Below are 26,426 nucleotides of genomic sequence, written 5' to 3'. Positions count from 1 at the left end.
TATGTAAAATATCTAAATTATTTTATCATAACAGATGTTGAAGTTATATCTACTTCAAAACATTCAACTCTTAACCAGAATATATTAATATTATTTCTTAAGAAAGGTATCATTATTTTTGACTTATAAAAACTAAATGCCAGTTCAAATAGACATAGACCATATAGATTGATTTTTTTTTTTCCAACCATGACTTTTTTCTTCTATTAATTGTATTAGTAGAATGGTACATTTTAGAATAAATTCACCTGTACTTTAACAATGGGGCCCAAATATCTTAAGATAAGGCTCAGTTATTGACAGTAAGAAATAGAAGTAAAATAATTTGTGAATGATTATCCTTGACATTTTAATGAACACCTGGCTGTGAGTTATTAAGTAGTCTCATGCTCTGAAGAATTAACTTTCTGTTTTTTTTTTTTCCTAAATGTAGGCGGAATGTAATTGAAGCCGTTTACAATAGACTGAATCCGTACAAAAATGATGACACCGTAAGTAACATTTTAGCTCCTTCTGCTTTCCCTTCCCTTCCACTCTAAATGCATATCCTTCCTACCTGTTTTTGCAGAACTGTTTATTGCACCCATTCTCTTACACACACCCCTGATTGATTGCTCTGAATTCTGCCTGCATCACAGTTCTAGTGCTTGAGGACATTAATCATGGTGAGTGGCCATTTAACTCAAACAGGAGGAAAGTCCCTTTTAATTATTTTTTTAAGCCTTTTCAAGCAATCAACTTCAGAAATTTTTTCCCACTAAATATTTTTTTGAAGTTGGGAGTACCTCTGCTCAGATTCTTGAATTAATTCTGAGTTTTATAAGCAGCTGCAACAGAACCTCAGAATGCCCATCTCCATTAATAGCCATTCTTTGCCAGGAATGCTACACATTTCATTTAAATACTAAAGTAGAGAATTCTGTTTATATAAAGATGTTTAGAATGCCCCTTTTCTCCAATTAGGGCTTCCCTGGTGGTTCAGCAGTAAAGAATCCGCCTGCCAATGCAGGAGATGCAGGTTTGATCCCTGGGTTGGGAAGATCTATTGGAGGAGGAAATGGCAACCCACTCCAGCATTCTTGCCTGGGAAATCCCATGGACAGAGGAGCCTGATGGGCGGTAGTCCATGGGGTTGCAAAAGAGTCAGACACGACTGAGCAACCGAACAACAGCAACATTCTTCAATTAAGTTTTCATCACAGTTCGATTGTACTGTTGTGATTACAAAAAACTGGTAACTTAAAATCATTTTGGCCTAGCTCTGAAATATTTCATATACTGCATTATGGAGCATCCTCAAATCTCTTGTTACTTGAGGTTTTTATGCAATAAAAATTTATAAAGATAATATTCTAAAAATAAATTGGGTTTATTGAAGAGAAAAATACAGTTCTTTCTGGTAATTTATTGGTTTAGAAATACATTTGGTCAACCTCATCGTAAAATCTTTTATTAAATGTTTTACTCCAAAACCAAACTGAAAGGTTCTTATTGTTTAGTCTGTTAAGTTGTGTCCGACTCTTTTGCCTTGTAACAATTCTTGGGACAGATTATATATTGATATTTCATAAACTCATGTACATATATACTATAGAAAATATTTATATCCTAAAGATCAACCTTACAAAACCTTATCTTTCTGCATTACCCAGAAAATAATGCATCTTTAAGTTTTAATTTAGTTCATTGTTTTGCTTTGTTTCCTTTATAAAGGACTCTACATCAACTGATGATATGTGGTAAAACTGCTCATCTAGTCATGGATTTACCTTCACCTCCAAAGGAGAGTACAGCTCAACTTCACTGAACCTTTTAAACATCCATCCTCAACTTCTAAGAAGGGCATATATGACATGGGTGAGAGTGATTACACCAGAGAACTTCAGCAGTACAACAGCTAGCCCAGAACTGATTTTTTTTGTTGTTGTAAATTTGAGACTCATGTAAACGTGATTTCAAACCATAATTCATATGTTGTAAATCAGACTCCAGCAATTTTTGTTGTATGATTTTGTTTTTTGTAAAGTATAATTGTCCTTGTAAAAAATGCTCATATTTAATTATGAACTGCTTTAAATCACTATCGAAGTTACAAGAAGTATTTGGCTTATCGTGTGATGCAACAGATATATAGCCCTTTCAAGTCATGTTGTGTTTGGACTTGGGGTTGGGACAGGAAGAGCAGCAGCCGTGTCAGCTAGACACTCACATGTGCACCTGATTATGGAGAATTATTCCAAAATATTATTACAAAGCTGAATATCCAGGGAGTTAATTGAAAACTATTTTAATGTTCTTGGCAGTGGGATTGGAATTGTTGATAAAGTCGGTCCCTTCATTTAACTGTCTTTTAGGTTCTTTCCTTGTTGCCATGAGTATTGCAGGTAATAGAATATATTCATAAGAATATCAATCTTGGGGCTAAAATGCCTTGATTCTTTGCACCTCTTTTACAAGTCCGTACATTTAATTACTAATTGATAAGCAGCAGCTTCCTACAAATGGTAGGAGACTGCCACGTTTTTGCTATCATGATTGGCTGGGCCTGCTGCTGTTCCTAGTAAGATATTCTGAATTCCATTTTATCAATAAAGCTTGATTTAACAAACAAGAAATTTAATCATGTATGTGTAATTCCTCCTTTACTCCGCCCTTATTTTAAAACACCATACCATTGTAAATGAGAAGTTTCTCATGGAGAAAGATGTTAGTCTCTTAATTGGAAAATACTGTTACTCAAGGCATAGATGGAACTGGTTCCCTTCTATTAGAAAGACTGTAAAAGATATAAGTCTATGTTGTTCCTTGATCTATTTTTAAGTGGGTTTCTTTCTGGCTACTTATTTTTTCATTAAGATGTGTATCAGCTTGAATTTGCCTACTGTATAATTAAAATAATTGTCAAAGCTTGACAATCTAACAGTGGTGGGGGCGTGTGCGTTTTTGTGTGTGTATGTGTGTGTGTGTGTGCGCGCCTGTGACTTTAAGTGGCCCATGTCTTTAGAATCCAGGTAGTTATGATGTATTTAGTGATTTGAAATACAGCATGTTGATAATATTTAGCAGTTGGCCTTTAAAAATAAGTTCCAACAGCTTAAAGAGTTGTAGATATAAAAATAACCTAATTTAGGTTTCAATTTCTCTGATTAAGCATGTGAAAGTAAGTTTTAAAATCTGTCACATTGAAAAGACTACTGCTGTGCCCTTCTGTATTTTTGTCTCTTTGGGTTGAATGTTGTATTTACTCACCATTTAATTTAATCATTCAGTAAGCAGACTCCCCACTCAGTTCAGTTCAGTCACTCAGTCATGTCTGGCCCTTTGCGACCCCATGAACCGCAGTACGCCAGGCCTCCCTATCCATCACCAACTGCCGGAGTCTACCCAAACCCATGTCCATTGAGTTGGTGATGCCATCCAACCATCTCATCCTCTGCCGTCCTCTTCTCCTCCTGCCCTCAATCTTTCCCAGATTCCCCACTACAAACCTCTTAAAATGTAAGATTTAAGTACAACACCGAATATAAAATCAAAACTGTATATAAAAAGTAGTATAATTTTGTTATATTTGTTTTTTTTCCTAACTTGGAAATATACATATTTGTATATATAACCTTAAAACTAATGTAAGGTTAGAGAAGTATTGGAAACAATAATGTGAAATGTCTCAGACTTAAGTAGTTACATACCAGCAAAATCTTTTCATTATCCTTCTTATTTGTGAGGTGATTAAATGTAACTTAATTGTATTTAATTTATGTCTTAAGCCAGCATGAAGAAAAACAAGTATTATTTATATTTAGAAATCCGTAACAGTTGAAATTACAGAACCAATTCTGTACTTTACTTACAGGTAAATGCTTAATGTCTAAATCTGTGGTAGGGTACAAAGTATGATAATGTTCTAAGTTACAACTTTGTAAGCATCCTAATGTACATTTAATGAACACCAGTGCTTCTAGTATAGATTACGAGTACTGAAAACTAAATTCCTATTATAATTCCTTAATTTTTTAAGTAGACTCAAGTTTTTAGTTATGGAAATTTCAAGAACTTGAACAGGATTTTGAGATGCAAAATCTTAAATCATAACTAAAATATGTGATGGAAAGCTATATTTCAAGCCATTGTAGCATATTTAGTGACTTTTTGAGAGTCTTTTAAAAAGAGGAGGTTAAAAATTCCTCTGTTAGAATTGTTAGTACTGAAATTAGGCCTGGAAGTGAGAGAAAAATGTATGAAGTATTATCTAAGAAGACTAAATCTTTTCCATGTGAGTCTATGTTGCCATACTAGATAGAATTTTTCATTATAAAAGGACAGGAAGGAAGTATGCATTGTAACGGCAGAGAGTGTGTGTTCTTGATTCCTGGGGCTCATGGTGTGTGGGGAACCAGCACACTTTTTAAAGGCACTTTTGCACCTCTGTTGTGCACTTCACTTTTGTACCACTTAAATTTTTGACCTCCTGTCCCCTTTTGTGTGCTAATTAGCATCTCAGGGCAACGCCTCTGTTTTTTGATATGTTTGATATTTTCTTTGGAGGGAAAAAGTTCTTGTGTGATGATAACATACTATTCAAATGTACTTTCATTTAAATGTTTTAACTTTGCTGCTTTTAATGGGACATTCATTTTGTATGGCAGATTCTTGCTGCCCTAACATTAGTAATTTCACTGATCTCTTGCTATATTTTAGCAAGGTAGGCTCTCTTAATTTCCACTTTGTTAGGGAGTATACTTTTACAGATAACAGAAGCAGTTCTCAATATTGGCATTAATTTTAAAAATCTAAGTGGTATTTTTCTTACTCAGCTTTAGAACTGTTTCAAACTCATTTTTAATTATGATGCATTAATTTGTTTTTAGAGTTCTGTGCAATTAGTGTACTGCTCACTTAATTTTTTTTTTACTACATAAAATTAAGAAATTTGGGTTAAAGAACAGATCAACTATATAATTCAAATAATGTGAATTATAGCAGTAGTTTCAGTGACCATCCACTCACTTTTTCTACAAAATTAAGTGTTAATTGCAACATGCTCTTCTAGGGTAAGCACCTTGGAACTATCAAGAAATGAATAGGTCCTTGCTCTCAAGGAGTTTACATTTGAATAGAATTTATAATCTAATGTATGTTAATATCATAACTGGATCACTCATCCAAAAAATAGCTACTGCCCACCTGCTCTCTGCCAGATACTTTCCTGAACAAGGTGGGGCTCTGCCCAAAGAGCTTATCTGCAGTTCCTTAGTCACTTGAAAACTCTTTTGTTTTATTCTTCTCAGAGTTAAAAATCTTATTCAAAAGAAAATTTTACTTAGAAATAAAATTGGATTGATGAGGCTCATGTCTCTTCAGTGTGCTTGACTGCCTTTCACGAATGGCTTAGACTTCCTGCTGACAGCAGCAAATCATAGAAATAAGGTTAATGTATTTCTTAGAAGTATCCAACCCTGGGAATAGGAGTTTAAGGCATTTGAAAACATATATCTAGGACTTCCCTGGTGGTCCAGTAGTTAAGACTCCAGGCTTCCAATGCAGGGTGCGTGGGTTCAATCCCTGGTCAGGGAACTAAGATTCCACATGCTACATGGTGCAGACAAAAAAGTTTAAAAAGTCAAAAGTAAAAACGCATCTATCTAACCTTATTTTACCAAAAGTCTGTATTTTCTTGAAAAAACACTGCCAATGTTAATATCCAATTTTAGCTAAGTGATTACTGTGCTTTAATTTTTTTTAATAATTTTACTGACCATCTTTACAGAACAAATTCATATGGAAATTCTATTTGTAGTTTCTGAAGGAACTGATGAAACTGGTTACAGGGTTTTTTGGTTTTAATTTTGAATTTCATGATATTGTATACTTCTAATTCATAAAGTTTGAATGAGAGGTTTAAACCTTTAATGTTTTGATTGCCATTTGTACAGTATTATGTTAGGATTTGGAATTAGAAAATACTATGTAAATATTTCCATATATAAATGTTTCTCATTTGAGATTTTTCTTCAAAGGAAACTTTCAAGAGTTGCATATACTTTTGCTTTCAAATACTGCTGGTGAGATGACCATTTTTAAATTAAGTGATCTAGTCTTCTAATTAAGTTTTTCTTTTAGGCATTAGAAAGACTATAGTTTAAAATTTAAGAAGCTTAATTTTACTTCTTTCTATAATGTGGTATGAGTTTAGAGTTGTATTTAATTTTTATATAATACTTCAGAATATGCTTGAAAGATTTAAGAATACATTTTCTAAATATTATTAGTATAATACTGTATTTTTTCATTGGGTCAGAATATAAGTCTCAGTTACGTGTTATTACCAACAGAATGCTACACAGAGATAATCAAAGGCATTTGGCTCCACTTCTGTTCCTTTTGACATAGATTCTTTCCCTTTTCCCTGTTTTATATATTTAGTGTCCTCTGCTCTCATATTTTCCTAATTATATTACCAGCAGGTAGGAGTATGCCAGTTAGAAGCACTGTATTAAAACTGAAATTGTAGCTGACAGCTTATACTTTTATAAAGGGGAGGGGTGGGTTGTTTAACTTGATACAACAACAGAGTGAAATTTTTTCTCCCCTATCCTAGAGGAAATGTTGCTTCATTTCCTCTACTACCCTCTTGGTGGCTTTTTTTTTTTTTTTCCAAACCAAAACAGGCCAATTCCATTTTCTTGAGCAAGAAAGCTTAGTGCATTACCTCACCAAGCCAATTAATAACTGTGTAAACCTGGGCTGAAAATAGGAAAATGTGGGAAAAGGAGTGGGAAGATGCCAGTGAGGAGGACAGAGGAAGGTTACTCTTAATTATTTAAAAAGCCATAGAAAAGTCTTCCTTGGACCTAGCTGTATATTAATAAGAACTGTTGCATCACATAAACCAGCAAGAACCAATCTTTTCTTTTGCAGATTGATTTTTCTAACAAGTCAGATGATAAAAAAAAAAAAAAAATTACTGCTTCTCCAGCATAGAAACAACTGAGAAGTCTTTCAGTTCTTTTCATTGTTCCGAAAGCCAGTGTTCTATAATAGCTTTCTCACTGAACTGAATGTTTAGAAAAATTGTTTAAAAAAAATTTTTTTTTAAATAGTCCTCCTCATCCAGTAAAGAACTTTTAGTAATATTTGTATTTGTATGGTACTATCTGAAGTTAGATTTGTGTAAGAAATTGGGTAGCTGCAGAACAAAATTAGTACTATTTTAATTAGGTGTAATGAATGGCACAAATTGTTGCAATGCTTCTAAACCTTTTAGGGTCACAGGCCCTTTGAGACTGAATAATCCTAGGAATTTGTCACCCAGGAAAATGCATAGAATGCAAATAACTCCTCAAAGTTTCCAGTATTGTAGTGGTTCATGGGGTCCTGGTTGAGACCCTATACTACAATACTACAGGGCACATCAGCCTTTTTCCTTCAGAGCCCATAAAAAATACATCAAAGATGTCAAAATAATTTGAGGCTATTTTAAAGAATAGTTTCCATATTTAAAAGGTAGAGGAGGTAGGGGTCTAGGCTAGAATTAATTAACTGATATTAATTATGTTAATATCAGTATTAACATATTCTTTTAAAAATTTGTATCTTGAGGGCTGGAAAGAGAATGATTAGTATCCGGGCTAGTTTTGGAGGATAACATTTCTAAATTTGCCACTTTTGAATCTCAACAGACGAGGTAAAACAGAAATGTTTATGGAACATTTCTGACCTGTGTAGTATAGATTTAGTATATTCACAAGCAGCACATTTGACTGTCAGATCTCACTCAGGTTTTAAGATTTCAAGCTTCCTTTTGTCAGAGTTTATTAAGTATTTAATTCACTTCAAATTCTTAGGAATTAGGTATTTACTGATACAGATGTTAAAATAGGTACATACAGCCACCAATGTACAGGATTACGAGATTTCTTTTAAGCATAACTACCATGAAAAAATGGATTAGCTTGTTGCATTTGTTGCCAAAATTGGATGTTTGGTTATAGTGTATGTAATTCCCATTTGTGGGGATTTTGAAACGGAGACTGTTGTCTTATCTGGTTAGCCCTTACCCAAGTCAACAGCGTATCTGCAGCAAAATAGCTTATTTATAGTAATATGCCCGAATACTGGTTGGTTTCACTCTTGAAATTATTTCAATTAATTTGTATAAATGTTATGAGTGGAGAGACCGTGTTAAAAGCATGTTGCATTATATATTTTTCAAAATCCATACATGTAAAACTAATACAGAAGTATTTCCTAAACACAGTGTATAACAAAATTCTCCATAGAAATTCATCTACTGTTTGTAGTTTATGTGATCCAAACTCTTAAAGAAATTCCATTAATGTATATGTTGTATTTTGTACATTTCCTGGTCCAAAGAAAGTATGTAAATTCAGTTCTAACTTTTAAGAATGTACTTTTTGTTTTCAAGTCCATTGAAGAAATCACATTCAACTTGTGAGTGGATACAGATGTATGAAATGGAAAGTAGAAATAATTCTCGCTTGCAAAACTGGTGCCACCAAATAAACAGGCAATTGCATAATGTGTGTGTATCTATGATTGTTTGATACTGCAAGCATTTTTGATTTGCCTAGAAACCTGGAAATTTTTAATTTATTCATTAGGAGACCTTAAGAAAATTTTTGTTCAATTGAACTTGGTTAATTTGCTTAAAAGAAGATAGATCTGATAGTTAATGATTTGAACTAGAATTGTCCCTCCCTGATTTTAGGAAGACGACTGAAAGCCAGTAAGTTCAGATTGATGGTTATTTTCATGAAAACATCCCAGAAATAAAAAAAAAGCCATAAGTTGTTCCTCTTGGCAGGAACATCTCATTTGTCATGTTACTCCCTTAAAGAGTTGAGACTGCATGGGGAGTGGCCTGGAAAAGGACTTCTCCACCTAGCTAGTATCCCTGGTGTAGTGTGCCCTTCTTAGTAGACACTTAAGTGTTTAGGATGCTCACTTCCTCTGCTCATTCTGAGAATTGGTTGTACTACTTCTGCCCTGTATTCATTCATGTCTGAAAGTGTGACTTATTTTATAAGCTTGCATAATTAGAGGGATTTTAGAGTACATTGAACTGATGATGAAGTAAAGTTCTATGAACTGCAAGAACTTATTTTGTTCATTTGCAGTTTGTAATGAAAACACAATAATGAGACATAAGCAAGGGCAGCAAGTCTTATAGCTAAGTAAAATTGAAGTAAATAAGGATTAATTTGGTTTATGCATAACTAGTATCTGTTCACTTGTCAAAGTGTGTTCTGTAGTTTTGTTTTTGTTTTTTGTAGTTTTTCTTTTGAATGGTGAACCTAGGTTTTTGTGGAGTCTTATTTTTTTAGTAAAAAGTGTTGCTTTCAGTTGTCTGTCTTAATTGGTCACATACTGAGAAATTGATACTGGGGTACTCCCTTTTTTTTCCTTTGTTATCACTTAATAGCTCAGACTTGAAATTCCCATCAAATCACAAAAATTTTAATTCTAGTTAAAAAGTCTATTCTTAGATGAACTACCCTGAAAACCTTGGCATGAATGCCCTCTGTAGAATTTGGTTTACTTGCCTCAAAACCAAACAGTTAACCAGAGACTGGTAAAAGATTTGTGTTCTGCTGCCTACTGTCTATGTGAGACTCATATTTATTCTCATGCCTAGTATAAGGCTATTCAGAGTACTGACAAAGCTTTTTATAAGATTGTGTTTCATGTTACTGTTACCTAAATAGTGCATTAGCTAAACACACTATATGTGTATCATTCTTTGCTGTAGTTGGGATACCAGGTTGGGCCTTTCAGATACATCATTTTCTCTATGGCTTTCCTTATAGCTACACAAATGTTTTTCTAGACATTTGATTGGTGAAATTGCCAATATTTGATCATTTTTTATCTACCAAAATGGCCGTTTTTATCTGGCTAGATTTAATAGTTTCTTAAATTACTTCCTAAATTATCAGATTGCAAGTCAGTATAGTTGACCCTTGAGCAATGTGGCAGTTAGTAGTCGTGACCCTCTGTACAGTTGAAAATCCAAGTATAACCTTACAGTTGGCCTTCCAAACCCTCATTTCTGTGTTGGCAGACTCAACCAAGCAGATTGGGTAGTAATGTAGCACATATTTAATGGAAAAAAATACGCCTACAAGTGACCTGTGCAGTTAAACCTGGTGGTGTTCAAGGATCACCTGCACTTCTCATTTATATTTCAGTTAAATCATGTCTCCTTAGAATTGACCCTTAGAACTGGATGACAAGTTTTAAAGAAAAGCTATAGCTTTGAAAACATTTGCAAATACGAAGTTTGCTGAATATAGACAATACCAAATTTATAATTTCTACCTTGAAATTAAATGAAAGCTCTTAAGATAACATTCATATTACTAACTTATTGTCACTCCAACTTTTCATAAAGCCCCTATAGTTGTTCTAGGATAGATCCAACTTGCTGCCTAGACATTGGTATGAGAAATGTTATTCCAGCAGTGACCCAGAAAGGGAATAAAATTGAATTTAAATGTTGAGGCAGAATTATAATAAAGCATAAAATATAAGGTGGGGAAATAATATTACATAATTGAGATAAGTGAAGTGTTCCTTTCAAACATTTTATTAAGGCTGTTGAAATGTATGGATCCAACTCAGTCTTTGACTGTTGGATCCGTACAATCAATCAGTTAAGTTTCTGAGAATCATACTCTTTAAGTTCAGTCCTTGTTAAAGGTGGATGAAGGCTCTAATTTAGTTCTAGGTGATGATCAGACTCTGACTTAGATTGTAGTCAAGCTGTGCCCTTCCTAAGGATCTTTTAGATTTTGCTATTTGTGTTTGTTTTGTTAAAAAGTGGCTAAAATTGCCTAGTATTTAGAAATCAAAAGGTTTGCTAGAAAAGTTTTTGTTCTAAGTCAAAGGGATTATGTATTTTCCTCATATTGGCATCCTGAAACCATTCTGGGATTGTCTTTTAAATTCTCAGTGTTAACATTTTGAATGTATAGTTCGTTCTATTTAATGAAGAAAACAATGTTTACCTCTATGTCATTGTCTTCCTTGGTGGCTCAAAGTGTAAAGAATCTGCAAGGCAGAAGACCCTGGTTCAATCTCTGGGTTGGGAAGATTCCCCAGGAGAAGGGAATGGCTACCCACTCCAGTATTCTTGCCTGGAGAATTCCATGGACAGAGGAGCCTGGTGGGCTACAATCTATGGGGTCGCAGAGCTACAATCTATGGGGTCACAGAGAGTCAGACACGACTGAGCAATTAATACTTTTCACTTTTCCTTTCATTATGAGAGCAGAGTTATTCTCAGTTATTTTAGCCACTGGTCTTTTAACTGCCTACTAACAAAACTGTATGGTTTTTTAAGACTAAAAGTCTCCAGAACATTCCTAACAAAAACTTAAAATTTTCTAGTAATTGAAGTAGAAGCACATGGGAAGTAATTTTTTAAACTTTGCATTAGACAAATAAAAGTTCCCCTAATGGACATTCAGTTTTTATAACTGTCTGCCTTTTTTTGATGTATTTTGCCAAACTGCAGCAATGATCCTTAATGGAAAGAGGTCTTTTTAAGGGTAATGAAACTGTTTCTGTGCCTAGGTCACAGAAAGGAAGCTTGCTTGATGTCCTTCCTCAATATTTCCTTTTCTGTCTGAAAACAGAATGATTGCCTTGTTTTTTCCCTTTGGTTTTGCCTTAAATATCCTAAGTTCCTAGCATGCATTATACTTTAGGACTTCTGTAAATATTTTTTAGAAATATCTGAAAGCTTTGAATTCTGTATTCTTGTATCATAAAGGTTTATCATGTGCTCTGATTTTTAAAACATACAGACTGGACTATTTAATGATAGTGAGATTATAAATGTGTTATATAGGCATGTATCAATATCCTGGTTCAAGGTCCACTGCACAGTCCCCATCAGTACTGTTACTGGTTCAACCTGACCTTCAGAGAGGTTTGCCTGCTTCACCATCAGATGGATTTGACATCTGACAGGACCACAGTGTCTATAAATGCTTCATCTCGGGAGGATCAGAGCTCCAAGGAAACTTCCTAGAGGGCAAGTCTCCATAATTGGAGATAAGAATGAAGTAGCAGTTTTTGAGGATCACATATTTGGTGCTCTAAATCTGTTGAAACTGTCTTGACACTTTAGTTTCTTGGCCTGAAAGTTAACACTTTTGTTCAGAAATCATTTGTTCAGGTATAAAAATTGGAATACTTCATGTAAAAAGAATTATAATTTTTAATCTTAGAATCTGATTTTTCTTAAACATTAACTTGCAGTCATTTAATGGAGTTGGCATTTTTCTTTTTGGCATGGGAGGAGGAAGGGAATGTGCAGGAGGGGCAGAAAAGGAGATAGATACTAAAGGCAACAGGAGGAGGTTGTTTTAAAGTAAAAAAGTATCTTTTTTAAGTTAAGAAAATTTTGTTTTGAAATTCCAAATAGAATTAATCAATTTAGTCCCTATAAATCATCTGTTTTATAGTAGTCAATAATGCATTACAGTTGATGAATTAGTCAAGTCTCTCTTTGCTCTCCATTAAGTCCCTCCAAAGGCCCTGTATTAGGAGAAGGGAATGAACCAACTTCAGGTGTTAACTGTCACTTGTAGGTTCCATTGGGAAAGCAATCAAAATGAGGTTTATGATAAGGATTGCAGGTTTCCCTTCTACAGTATTATCTGTTCTTGGCCTTTCTGAGGCAGTGGATCACAGTCTGCCAGCAAGATAGAATTACTTGGGAAGCTTAAAAAAATCCTTCAGCAGCGCGGGTTAGGTTGAAAGGTTCACACTTAAAATTATCCAACCCCACCCCCACCCCCACCTCCCCCATCCCCAGTCAGTGGCTCCCATTTCACTCAGTAAGAATCAAAGGCTTTACATGATCTCCCTACAAAGCCCCCTAAATAACCTGGTCCCTGTGACTTCTCACACACCTCTCCCTCCCTCTGCTTCCATACTGGTCTCCTGGCTGCTCTAAATCATGCCTGTCTCATCCAAACCCTAGGGTCTTACTTGGATTTTTAACCTGTTCCCTCTACGTGGTTTGTTTCATTGACTAAAATGAGTCACATCTAACTTCAAGGGGACCTAAAGGACCGAACCAGAATATTATGAACAACCCTACTTACCAACATGGGGCACAATATAATATGGATGAATAAGCCTGTACATGTGTGTGCGCCTGCAGAAAATTAGGTTGGTGTTACATACACTCTAGGAGGTGTGGTCTCTTCTGAACTGTGCCCTTTGAGAGGGGTACTGGTAGCAGAATGGCTGGGGCCACATTAGCACAGAGAGTAATATTTTAAGTGTTCAAAATTATTACGAGTCAATGCTATTGCACCTTTGGGGATGAAGTTGGAATACATAATGTTAAGGATAAGGTTAGATATCTGTGCATGCTAAGTCGCTTCAATCAGGTCTGACCCTTTGCAATCCCATGGACTGAAGCCCGCCAGACTCCTCTGTCCGTAGGATTCTCCAGGCAAGAATATTAGAGTGGGTTGCCATTTCCTTCTCCAGGGGATCTTCCCAACCCAGGGATTGAACTCGGGTCTTTTAAGTCTCCTTCTTTGGCCAGCAAGTTCTTTACCACTAGCGCCACCTGGGAAGCCCAAGATATCTGTACACAAAGCTAAGTAGGAAGAATCTTCCAGGCAAAGGAACAGCAAAGGAAAAGAAGTATCAGGAAAGGCAGCTGAAGCCAGAGAGAATGTTGGTCTTAGTGGGAACTTTCCATGCACATCCTAAGGGGGATAAGAGTGAAAGTGAATGTCACTCAGTCGGGTCCGACTCTTTGTGACCCCGTAGACTATACAGTCCATGGAATTCTCCAGGCCAGAATACTGGAGTGGGTAGCCTTTCCCTTCTCCAGGGGATCTTCCCAATCCAGGGATCAAACCCAGATCTCCCACATTGCAGGTGGATTCTTCACCTGGTGAGCCACAAGGGAAGCCCCAAAATACTGGAGTGGGTTAGGGATCTTCCCAACCCAGGAATTGAACCAGGGTCTCCTGCATTGCAGACGAATTCTTTACCAACTGAGCTATCAGGGAAGCCCAAAACAGCCAGACATCCTGGAATGTGAAGTCAAGTGGGCCTTAGGAAGCATCACTACAAAACTAGTGCAGGTGAAGGAATTCCACTTGAGCTATTTCAAATCCTAAAAGATGATGCTGTGAAAGTGCTGCACTCAATATGCCAGCAAATTTGGAAAACTCAGCAGTGGCCACAGGACTGGAAAAAGTCAGTTTTCTTTCCAATCCCAAAGAAAGGCAATGCCAAAGAATGCTCAAACTATCACACAATTACACTTATCTCACACACTAGCAAAGTAATGCTCAAAATTCTCCAAGAAAGGCTTCAACAGTACATGAACCATGAAATTCCAGATGTTCAAGCTGGATTTAGAAAAGGCAAAGGAACCAGAGATCAAATTGCCAACATCCATTGGATCATTAAAAAAGAGAGTTCCAGAAAAACATCTATTTCTGCATTATTGACTATGCCAAGGCCTTTGACTGTGTGGATCACAATAAACTGTGAAAAATTCTGAAAGAGATGGGAATACCAGACTACCTGACCCGCATCTTGAGAAACCTGTATGCAGGTCAGGAATCAACAGTTACAACTGGACATGGAACAACAGACTGGTTCCAAATAGGAAAAGGAGTACATCAAGGCTGTATATTGTTACCCTGCTTATTTAACTTACATGCAGAGTACATCATGAGAAACGCTGGGCTGGATGAAGCACAAGCTGGAATCAAGATTGCTTAGAGAAATATCAATAACCTCAGATATGCAGATGACACCACCCTTAAGGCAGAAAGTGAAGAAGAACTAAAGAGCCTCTTGATGAAATTGAAAGAGGAGAGTGAAAAACTCGGCTTAAAGCTCAACATTCAGAAAACTAAGATCATGGCATCCGGTCCTATCACTTAATGGCAAATAGATGGGGAAACAGTGGAAACACTGGCTGACTTTATTTTTGGGCTCCAAAATCACTGCAGATGGTGACTGCAGCCATGAAATTAAAAGACGCCTACTCCTTGGAAGGAAAGTTATGACCAACCTAGGTAGCGTATTAAAAAGCAGAGACATTACTGTGCCAACAAAGGTCCATCTAGTCAAGGCCTTGGTTTTTCCAGTAGTCATGTATGGATGTGAGAGTTGGACTATAAAGAAAGCTGAGCACCAAAGAATTGATGCTTTTGAACTGTGGTGTTGGCAAAGACTCTTGAGAGTCCCTTGGACTGCAAGGAGATCCAACCAGTCCATCCTAAAGGAGATCAGTGCTGGGTGTTCACTGGAAGGACTGATGTTGAAGCTGAAACTCCAATACTTTGGCCACCTGATGCGAAGAATTGACTCATTAGAAAAGACCCTGATGCTGGGAAAGATTGAGGACAGGAGGAGAAGGGGATGACAGATGATGAGATGGATGGATGGCATCACCGACTCAATGGACATGGGTTTGGCTGAACTCCGGGAGTTGGTGATGGGCAGGGAGGCCTGGCATGCTGCGGTTCATGGGGTCACAAAGAGTCGGATACAACTGAGTAACTGAACTGAACTGAACTGGAGGAGGTGACCAAAGAAGACAAAGGAAGATAAGAGAGGTTTAGAGAAAGATAGATCTCTAAGAAAGCCAAATTCTTGGGTCCTTTGCTTCTTGAAAAGAGCTTCCATGAAATTTATCTTATGAGTACGACATTGCTTATCTCAAATCAGCTTTACTCAGTGGCATTTCAGTAACACATGGAATTGTCCTTCTCTCTTACACCACTCTTACACCTTCTCTCTTACACCACTCCTCCTCAGGGCAGTGTTGCCCCGAACCTCAGTCTTTAAATAATTTTGGCTGATTGTCCAGTTAGAAAAATCTATCTTGTTATGTCTTTCACCCAGATGGAGTATTCTGGAGTCTCCGGAAGAGAGATGGGCTGCGGAGAGCCTTGGCAGTAGCTCTGGCAGCCCTTCGGATTCATGTCGAAGGCGTTCTTCACAACCTTAGCTAGCCGGGCTACTACCCGCCCAGCATGAGCCAGGAGCTGTGGTCTAGTTTGAACCCTCCACTCTGAGTTGGCGGGCGCAGGGAGGCGGGACCACATGAAATGCTGTTTGAGGTTTCCTGTTTGCTCTCGCTCTGCTGCTGCCGCCCTTTGCCACCACCTCCCTCCAAGCCAAAGCAAAGTAACACTGACATTGAGAATGTGGGGGCAGTTACAAGCAGTCAGCCTTCTGATAGTTTATCATTCTCCAAGTTTTTAAGATGGACAACGTACAAAAATTAAAAAACATTATAAAACAATCTCCAGTGTGTCAGCAACTTATCTCTGATGTGACTATCTTAAGGTGTATAATTATGTGCATATTTTTGAGCTGCTTCTAAAGCTATTACCCAAGTCAATTCACGATGAATGTGATCATTTGTATGTCAACACTGCTTTATTCTCTCAGAAAGCTTCCCTTCACCCACGGTGCTCTGCTTGATTCCATTCTAAAGCAGTTGTTACTCCACCATTTGCGGCTCGGACATAAGGTAAACAGTGATATATTTTTCTTCTTAGTCAATGTGATTTGTTTAGGAGAAATTCTCTGAAGGTAAGTAGTAAGCAAGAAAAACAAAAGCAAAACCTAACAGCATGGGCTCTGCTCACCTACCGGATGCTTCATCTCCCTGCTGCTCAGCTGTCTTGCCCAGTGTTGCTGGGGAGAATTATTCCCCAACATTAAATGAACCCCTGCCTACAAAACCCTGAAATACCCTAAAGCTGCTCCTGTCAAAAGCCCCTCCACTGAGGTCCACACCTGTGACTCGGGAGGCAGTGCACGTGGAAACCATCTGCCGTCTCTACTGCATGTTCCTGGGCACAAGCAGATATTTGCGGAATCATCACCCAGAGGTGAGACGGAGGCCCATCTCTCTGAGGTGTTTCCAGGACCACCAGAGTGTGTTTCATGTTTGCCGAAGGCCTGTGTTTTGAGTTAGAATATACTAAGCCTCCAGACTTGGTGAGTCTTTCCAGTCATTGTCTTGTGGTGCAGGGAAAAGATAAATCAAATAGAAGTTCTCAGGTATATGGATTATTGTATAAGTGAAAGAATATTAATTAAAATATAGTAGATTTACCTCCTACCATGATTTAAAATAACCTATTTAAAAAAAAAATCTTTAAGCTGGAAAAGAAACCAGTATTTTTTCAAACTTTGGTTGATATGAGCCACCTGGATTAACCTATCAAAGAAGACTGCACCACCTTTATTATCTTTTAACAAATCTGTTACTGTAAAATATACATAACAAAAGGGAGGGATTGGAGGCAGGAGGAGAAGGGGACGGACGACAGAGGATGAGATGGTTGGATGGCATCACTGACTGGATGGACATGAGTTTGAGTAAACTCCGGGAGTTTGTGATGGACAGGGAGGCCTGGTGTGCTGTGATTCATGGGGTTGCAAAGAGTTGGACACGACTGAACGACTGAACTGAACTGAACTGAAGTACATCTACAATGTAGTTTAGCTGTCCCCACTATTTATTTCCAGAGCATTTTCACCATCCCAAACAGGAACTCTGTACCCTTTAAGCAATAACTCCCCATTCTCCCCTCCCTTTGGCCTTTGGCAACCTCTGTTCTACTTTCTATCTCTAGGAATTCGCCTATTCTAGATACTTTATGTAAGTGAAATGATACACTATTTGTCCTTTTGTGTCTGGCTTATTTCACTTGGCGTAATGTTTTTAAGTTTCATCCATATTGTAGTGTTTATAGGAATTTTCTTCATTTTATGGTTAATTATTATTCCAGTGGTGTATATACCACAATTTGTTTATCCACTGATAAACACTTGGGTTTTTTCCATCTTCTGGCTCTTGTGGATAGTGCTATGAATGGGCATACAACTTTGAATCCTTGTTTTCAATTCTTTTGGGTATTTAGGAGTGGAATTGCTGGATCTTATTATAATTATTTTTTCAGTTTACTGAGGAACTATCAGACTATTTTTCCACAGTGGCTGCACTGTTTTTCATTCCCACCAGCAATGCATGAAGGTTCCAGTTTCTCCACATCCTCACCAACACTTATTTTCTGTTTGTTTGAATAATAGCCATTGTAATGGGTGTGCAGGGGTATCTCATGGTGGTTTTTATTTGCATTTCCCTGATGACTAAAGATGTTGAACATCTTTTCACATGCTGCTTATAAGTTATTTACGTATTTTCTTCTGAGAATTTTATTTTTAAGTTATTTGCCCATTTTAATTGGGTTTTGTGGTTTTTTGATATGTTGAGCTGTAGTTCTTTGTGAATTTTGAAAATTTATTAGATAGGTGATTTACAAATATTTTCGCCCACACTGTGGGCCCTCTTACTCTGTTGATAGTCTTTTCATGCACACGAGTTTTTAATTTTGATGAAGTTCACTTTTTCTTCATAACCTGTGCTTTTGGTGTGTAACATGTGTGCTTAGTGGCTCAGTCGTGTCTGACTCTTTACGACCCCATGGACTGTAGCCCACCAGGCTCCTCTGTCCATGGGGATTCTCCAGACAAGAATACTGGAGTGGATTGCCGTGATCTTCTCCAGGGGATCTTCCCAACCCAGGGGTCGAACCCAGGTCTCCCATATTGCAGGCAGATTCTTCACTGTCTGAGTCACCAGGGAAGGACCTGGTGTAATATCTAAGGTTACACCAAAGAGAACTGTGCTTTTGGTGCAATACCTAAGAAATCACTGCCTAATCACTTCAAGGTCATGAAGATTTTCACCTATATTTTATTCTATTATATAGTTCTTAAATTTAGGTCTCTGCTCCATTTTTCAGAGTTAATTTTTATATATGGTATAAGTAAGGGTGTGACTTCTTTATTTTGCATATGGATATAGTTTTCCCAGTACCATTTGTTGACAAGATTACCAATTTTATTTACAAGGACAGACTGAGTGTTCCTTTTCTCTTCCTGCCTCACCTGACAATGGGCACAGAAAACTTGCAGACTGTTTCTTCTCCCTCCTATTACCTGGCTGGTGAAGATCAACCCTGATTCCTACATTAATAATGGCACTTACACTCCCCATTTCAAATTTGCCATTAACCAAGACAAATGGGTTCTACAATTTTTTTTTTTAATTTATTTACTTATTTTGTTTTTGGCTGTGTTACATCTTTGTTGCTGCTCAGACTTTCTCTAGTTGTGGTGAGTGAGGGTTACTCTTGGTTGCAGTACGCAGGCTTCTCATTGTGGTGGCTTCTCGTTGCAGAGCATAGACATTAGGCACATGGCTTCAGCAGTTGTGGCTCATGGGCTCTAGAGCAAGGACTCAGTATTTGTATCACATGGGCTTAGTTGCTCCATGGCATGTGGAATCTTCCTGGACCAGGGATCAAACCCATGGCTCCTTCTTGCAGATTCCTATCCACTGCACCCCCAGGGAAGTCCCAGTTCTGCAGTTCTTGTGACCACGTTTTCCCTATAAGTCTGCTGGATGGCTGCGAGAAATACTGAGACAGTGTATCCAATAAAACCCAGCACAGTGCTTATCACACAATTGATTAATTTCTTAGCGTTCTTCCTTTCTAAGCAGCTGACTCTAGATAACTTAAGCAAAAAATGAAAGCTATAGACAGGTATTAGAAGTTCACAGACTTATAGAAGGCTAGAAAACCAGGCTTGGAAATGAGTAGGAACCAAGGTAATTAGAGGAAGGATCTATCCTTAGAGCTTCATATGGGTCAGACACCAAAATTTAGTGATATATCAAAATGATACATAATGCAGTAGAAGAGATTTCCCAAAGGAAAATGCAGTTAGGAAGAAGGAGTGAATGCTGGGAAACCATTTATGACAACTGTCTGCCTTAAATAATCTTGCTGGTTTCGCAGTATCCATATCCATGTGCTTTTCATTCATATACTCCCCAAAATGCTCCTGCTTCACATAATACTATTATCAAACCTGCATGGTGTGTGTGTGTCCTCAACTGTGTCCGACTCTTTGCAACCCCATGGACTACAGCCTGCCAGGCTCTTCTGTTCATAGAATTTTCCAGGCAAGAATATTGGAGTGGGTTGCCATTTTCTTCTCCAGTGGATATTCCTGACCCAGGGATTGAACCCAAGTCTCTTGAATCTCCTTTTTTGGTAGATGGATTCTTTACCACTAGCACCACCTGGGAAATCCAAAAGTGCACTACCCCTCCTCAAAGGAAGACAACAGAAAGTGTTGTCACTGTTCCAAGGCCAGACATCTGTGATGTCTGCTGTTTAGTCCCGTCACAGTCCCATTTTGGTATTCAGTAACTTACATATTAAAGGGTGAATTTAACAAACAAATAGTCTGTGTGGGCAAGTAGGGGTCAGTTCAGTTTGGTTGCTCAGTCATGTCCGGCTCTCTACGACCCCATGGACTGCATCATGCCAGGCTTCCCTGTCCATCACCAACTCCTGGAGCTTGCTCAAACTTATGTCCATCACATCAGTGATACCATCCAAGCATCTCATCCTCTGTCGTCCCCTTCTCCCGCCTTCATTCTTTCCCAGCATTAGGATCTTTTCCAATGAGTCTGTTCTTCGCATCAGGTGGCCAAAACATTGGAATTTCAGCTTCAGTGTCAGTCCTCCAATGGATATTCAGGACTAATTTTGTTTAGGATGGACTGGTTGGATCTCCTTGCAGTCCAAGGGACTCTTAAGAGTCTTCTGCAACACCACAGTTCAAAAGCATCAATTCTTTGGCGCTCGGCTTTCTTTATAGTTCAACTCTCACATCCATAAATGACCACTGGAAAAACCATAGCCTTGACTAGATGGACCTTTGTTGACAAAGTAATGTCTCTGCTTTTTAATATGCTGTCTAGGTTGGTCACAGCTTTTCTTCCAAGGAGAAAGCATCTTTTAATTTCAAGGCTGCAATCACCATCTGCAGTGATTTTGGAGCCCAGAAAAAGAAAGTCAGCCACTGTTTCCACTGTTTCCCCATCTCTTTGCCATGAAGTGATGGGACCGGATGCCATGACCTTAGTTTTCTGAATGTTGAGCTTTAAGCCAAGTTTGCTGACTATATAGAGCTTCTCCATCTTTGGCTGCAAAGAATATAATCAATCTGATTTCAGTATTGACCATCTGGTGATGCCCATGTGTAGAGTCTTCTCTTGCGTTGTTGGAAGAGGGTGTTTATTATGACCAGTGTGTTCTCTTGGCAAAACTCTGTTACCATTTGCCCTGCTTCATTTTGAACTCCAAGGCCAGATTTGTCTTTACTCCAGGTATCTCTTGACTTCCTACTTTTGCATTCCAGTCCCCTATAATGAAAAGGACATCTTTTTGGGGTGTTAGTTCTAGAAGGTCTTGTAGGTCTTCATAGAACTGTTCAGCTTCTTCAGCGTTACTGGTTGGGGCATACAGTTGGATTACTGTGATACTGAATGGTTTGCCTTGGAAATGAACAGATCATTCTGTTGTTTTTGAGATAGGAATATGATTAAATTATCTGAAACCTTTAGATATGTACATACTATTATTTGTTGTATCAACAACACTATTTCCTCTTAATGGTCTGTCTGAATCGTTCCCACTATTATATTTTGTTCAAAATACTCTATGGCTCTGTCTAAAGGGTACTTCATGTGGGACCCTCCATTGGGAAGATTATACACTCCCAGCCCATTAGGCTGGCTACATGGTTTTCTTTCACCAGTTGAATGTGAGCTTAAGAGATTTCCATGAAGAAGCTTTTGTCATGTAGTTCTGCCCTTTTCCCTCTGTCATGAGCTTGGCACTGCCCCATACACTGGCCTATACCATCATCCTTGGTCCCAGAGTGAAGAGGACATGAGTAGAGCTGAAACTACTGATCCTTAATTGACACATAATGCAAATGAAAAATAAACCTTTGCTGTCACAACCCACTGAGAGCTGGGAGTCACTTGGCAAGTGCTACTTAAAAAAAAAAAAGAGTCAACAATGAAATCAAAGAAATAAAAAATACCTCGAGACACATGACAAATGAAAACATGACCTTACAAAATCTATGGGATGAAGCAAAAGTAGTTCTAAAAGGGAAGTTCACAGCAGTAGAGGCCCTCCTCAAGAAACAAGTAAAATCTCAAACAACCCAATCTACTACCTAAAATTACAAAAATATGAACAAATAAAACCCAAAACCCAAAAATGGTATAAATGAACCTTTTTCCAAACAGAAATAGCGTCACAGATATAGAAAACACTTACGGTTACCAAGAGGGAGATTGGCAGGGAGGGGAAGGAGGGATAAATTGGGAGATTGTCACTGATATATACATACTACCAAATAGTACTACTACTAAATACATACTACCAAATAAAATAGATAATGAGAACCAAGCGTATAGCACAGGGAACTCTGTTCAATACTTTGTCATGACCTGCAGGGGAATAGAATCTTAAAAAGAGTGATATATGTTTATGCGTAACTGATTCACCTTGCTGTAAACTTGAAACTGATACCACATTGAAAATCAACCGGACCCCAGTGAAAATTAATTTTAAAAAATTTCCTCCAAAGTTTTCTCCAAAAAGTTCAGAACCTAACAAATTTACTAGGAATTCTACCAAGAAGAACTTACATCTATCCTTCTCAAAATATTTACAAAAAAATTGAAGAGAAGGGAACACTCCCAAATCTACTCCATGAGGCTACTATCACCCTGATAGCAATACCAGATGAAGATATTATTTAAAAAAAGATAATCATAGGTCAATATCTTTGATGAATATACAGGCAAAAGTCCTCAACAGAATATTAACAAACCAAACCTAACAATACCTTAAAGGGATCACACACCATGGTCAAGTGGGATTTAGTCCAGTGGAATGCAAGAATTTTTCAATACCTACAAAATAAGATACACCACATTAACAAATTGAATAAAACCCATGATCATTTCAATATATATACGTTAGTCGCTCAGTCATGTCCGACTCTTTGTGACCCCACGGACTGTAGCCCACCAGGCCCCTCTGTCCATGGGATTTTCCAGGCAGAATACTGGAGTGGGGAGCCATTCCCTTCTGCAGATCATTTCAATAGGTGCTTAAAAAGCTTTTTTACAAAATTCAACATCCATTTATGATTAAAAAAAACAAGACTCTCCAGAAAGTGGACACAGAGGGAACCTAACCCAACATAATAATGGCCACATACCCCATGGATCTGGACTTCCAAAACCATGCTGAATAAAAGTGGTGAGAATGTACACCGTTGTCTTGTTCTTGATCTCAAAGGAAATGCTTTCAGCTTTTCACCACTGAGTATGATGCTAGCTGTGAGTTTGTCATGCACGCGTGCTAAGTTGCTTCAGTCATGTCCAACTCTTTGTTACCCTACAGACTATATTTCGCCAGGCTCCTCTGTCCATGGAATTCTCTAGGCAAGAATACTGCAGTTGGTTGCCATGCCCTCCTCCAGGGAATCTTCCCGACCCAGGGATAGTCTCCTGCTTGGCAGGCAGATTCTTTACCATTGAGCCACTGGGGCAGCCCGTGGGTTTGTCATACATGGCCTTTATTATGGTGAAGTAGGTTCTCTCTATGCCCACTTTTTGGAGAGTTTTTATCATAAATGGGCAGGCTGTTGGGTGGGGCCAAGTCTCAGTGCGAAAAAGGTGACCTCTGGGAGAGTTCATGCTGGTGAGCATTCCTGGGGGCCTCTGGCACCAGTGTCCTTGCCCCTTCTGTGAGCCACAGTTGACCCCCACCTCCCTAGGAGACCCTCCAAGACGCACAGGTAGGTCTGGCCCAGGCTCCTATGAAGTCACTGCTTTGCCCTGGGTCCCAGTGAACATGAAAGCTTGTGTACCCTCCAAGAGTGGAGTCCCTGTTCCCTCAGTCCGGGGGAGCTCCTGCACTCAAACCCTGCCGGCTGTGAGACCCAAATGCTCCTGGGGCTCCTTCTCTCAAATACCAGATCCCCAGGCTGGGGAGCCTGGTGTGCAGCTCAGAACTCTCACTCCTGTGAGAAAATTCCTGTAATATAATTATTCTCTGGTTTGTGGGTCGCCCACCTGGTGGGTATGGAATTTGGTTATATCACAAAAGTGCCCCTCCTAGCATCACATTGTGGCTTCATCTTTGTATTTGCATGTAGAGTATCTTTTTTGGTAGATTCTGGGGTTTTTGTTTGTTTGTTGTCAATGGTTGTTCACCAGTTAGTTGTGATTTTGGTGTTTTCACAAGAGAAGTTGCATATTTGGAAAAAAATTAAATACCTAGGAAACAACAAAACACATTTATATATTAGAAGGCATCGCTGTGTGGCGTGAGAGGGAGACAGTAGACCCCACGCTGGACCTGCTGCAACCTGGGAATGCCCCTCCCTGGCCAGTCACAACTTAGCCAAAGAGCTTGATTTCTTGACCCGCAGTCCCTCTAGAGAGCATAGCAGTGCCTATGGTTGAGGAATAGCGCCCTGTGTGGTCAGAGGTCCCATTCCAGTCAGTGATATGAGGCCATGGAACTGGGTAAGGAAGGGAACGGAGACCGGAAGGTGCAGGCAGTGGAGCGTTTGGTTTTGTCTCGAATTTCAAAACAATGGACTCAGCTAAGAGACTATCTATCTGTTCAGCTGGTTTTCACTTTAGTTTGTGTTCCAAAACTCTTAAGAGTATTTATACATTTGGATGATGGTCACAGAAGAGTAAATGTGTTCCTATATGTAGCATGTAATTTTAGGTAGACAAAGCCTGAGGGTGACATCATGCGAGGAGAGAAGAGCTCCCGTTTCTTGCTCACAGGCAGCTCTTGCTTTTTGCTTTCAAGGCCTCACCACACTGGTGATTCTACTTGCTGCTACCTTCCACAGACCAGTAATCCAAAGAGAGAAACTCTGATTGGCTGGCCAGACAACATCCATTTTCAAGAGTTTTGTTGGGCTGCAGGATAGCTGCCTTAGATTCAGGTGCCAACCTCTGACCTAGGGTGGCAAGGTCACGTGGGTGAGTCAAGGTCATCTTCAAGAGTAGCAGGGACTCAGGTCACAGCCAGCACATTAGTGGAGGGTTTTACTTAGCATTTTCCACAGCATCAGCAAGCCCTTGAACTAATCTGTGTAGGAGACAAAGGTGTGGAAAAGACTTGCTTCCTGACATTCACAAGTAGGAGTCAACCTTAAATATTCATTGGAAGGACTGTTGCTGAAACTAAAGCTCCAATACTTTGGCCACCTGATGCGAAGAGCTGACTCATTAGAAAAGACCCTGATGCTGGGAAAGATTGAAGGCAGGAGGAGAAGGGGACGACAGGATGAGATGGTTGGATGGCATCACTGACTCAATGGACATGAGTTTGAGTAAACTCCGGGAGTTGGTGATGGACAGGGAAGCCTGGCGTGCTGCAGTTCATGGGGTTGCAAAGAATCGGACTGAACAACAAGAATAATTCATGCCTCACACGGTTATGAAGAGGAGGGGAGTGAAGAGTCCCCTCTGATGGTGAGTGTTGGTTCTGCCCTCAGTAAAGCATGCAGATCAACTGCTTAACTCAGGGCCTCCTTCCTAATGAGCTCAGTAAGTGATAGCTGTTACTATGGAAGCAGCAGACAAAGCTCTGTACCGGAGCCCTCCAGGCATGGTTTTATGGCCCACCCAGTTTTGCTGGACCAGAAGGTTGGGGAGCGGGCACAGCCAGTCTGTGGACAAATGGGAGTGAGCAGGGCAGGGGCAGCGCCCAGAGGGACGGCCACTGTGTTCAGACAGCTGCTAACCCTTCCCTGAGGGCTGCCCTGGGCCCAGGTGAGTGCTGCAACTGGGCTAGTCGGAGTCTCACCGGGGACTTGGGAAAGCATTGGCTCCTCTCAGCTTTCCAATCCCCTCACCCTCCCTGGCTTGTCAGCAGGTCAGCCTGACACCACCCCTTCATGGGCGCAGCTCCAATGTCTGTCCTGGAATGCGTGGATTCAGATGAACTTCTCCTGCTGCGTTCTCTGTGACACCTTCAACTTCTCCAAAGCCATAAGCCGCAGTGGTTAGCTGGAGGATCTTCCTGAACAGCACGTGGCTGTTTCCCTGGGTGCCCCCAGCCCTGGCAGCCAGCCTTGTGGTCCCTGTGGCCAGAGGAAGGCTTATGTGGGTGCTCACACCTACCACACGGCAGGCAGGGTGAGGCCTCGGCCTCAGACATATGCTTCCCAGGTCAGGGTGAGTCAGGTTGAATAGCAAGCATTAGTTTATGTCACATAAAGTCTATTTGGGTCTTTAGTCAAATTGGCCAAGTCATCTTTTTACCACAAAACTCAAGATTACCACCTAAGCATGACTTTTGGAAAAATTGCTTTTGAGATACATTCTGGCAGGCTCTCAGCCTTTGGGAGCACAAAAACCATCACCATGGTCTCATTGGGGTGGAACCAAGAGCGAGGGGAAAGGCAGGGGCTGTCCA

General features: G+C 39.1%; 1 protein-coding gene across 3 annotated transcripts in view; it reads left to right on the top strand.

The window, feature by feature from the left end:
- Positions 1 to 8,539, top strand: part of PPM1A (protein phosphatase, Mg2+/Mn2+ dependent 1A) — a 46,631-nt gene extending 38,092 nt beyond the window's left edge. The window contains exons 4-5 of one of the 3 annotated variants that reach the window (XM_043918993.1): positions 434 to 491; positions 1,714 to 8,539. In XM_043918993.1, coding sequence (XP_043774928.1) covers positions 434 to 491; positions 1,714 to 1,743 — 88 coding nt within the window. In that variant the 3' untranslated portion in view covers positions 1,744 to 8,539. Of the gene's footprint in view, positions 1 to 433; positions 492 to 568; positions 1,036 to 1,713 lie in introns of those variants that run through there. The other 2 variants (XM_043918992.1, XM_043918994.1) reach the window with 2 other exon arrangements.
- Positions 8,540 to 26,426: the final 17,887 nt, after the last annotated feature.

This window comes from Cervus elaphus, chromosome 12 (genome assembly GCF_910594005.1).
Source record: "Cervus elaphus chromosome 12, mCerEla1.1, whole genome shotgun sequence".
Classification (NCBI taxonomy): domain Eukaryota; kingdom Metazoa; phylum Chordata; class Mammalia; order Artiodactyla; family Cervidae; genus Cervus; species Cervus elaphus.
This window is presented reverse-complemented; position numbering and strand designations above follow the sequence as displayed.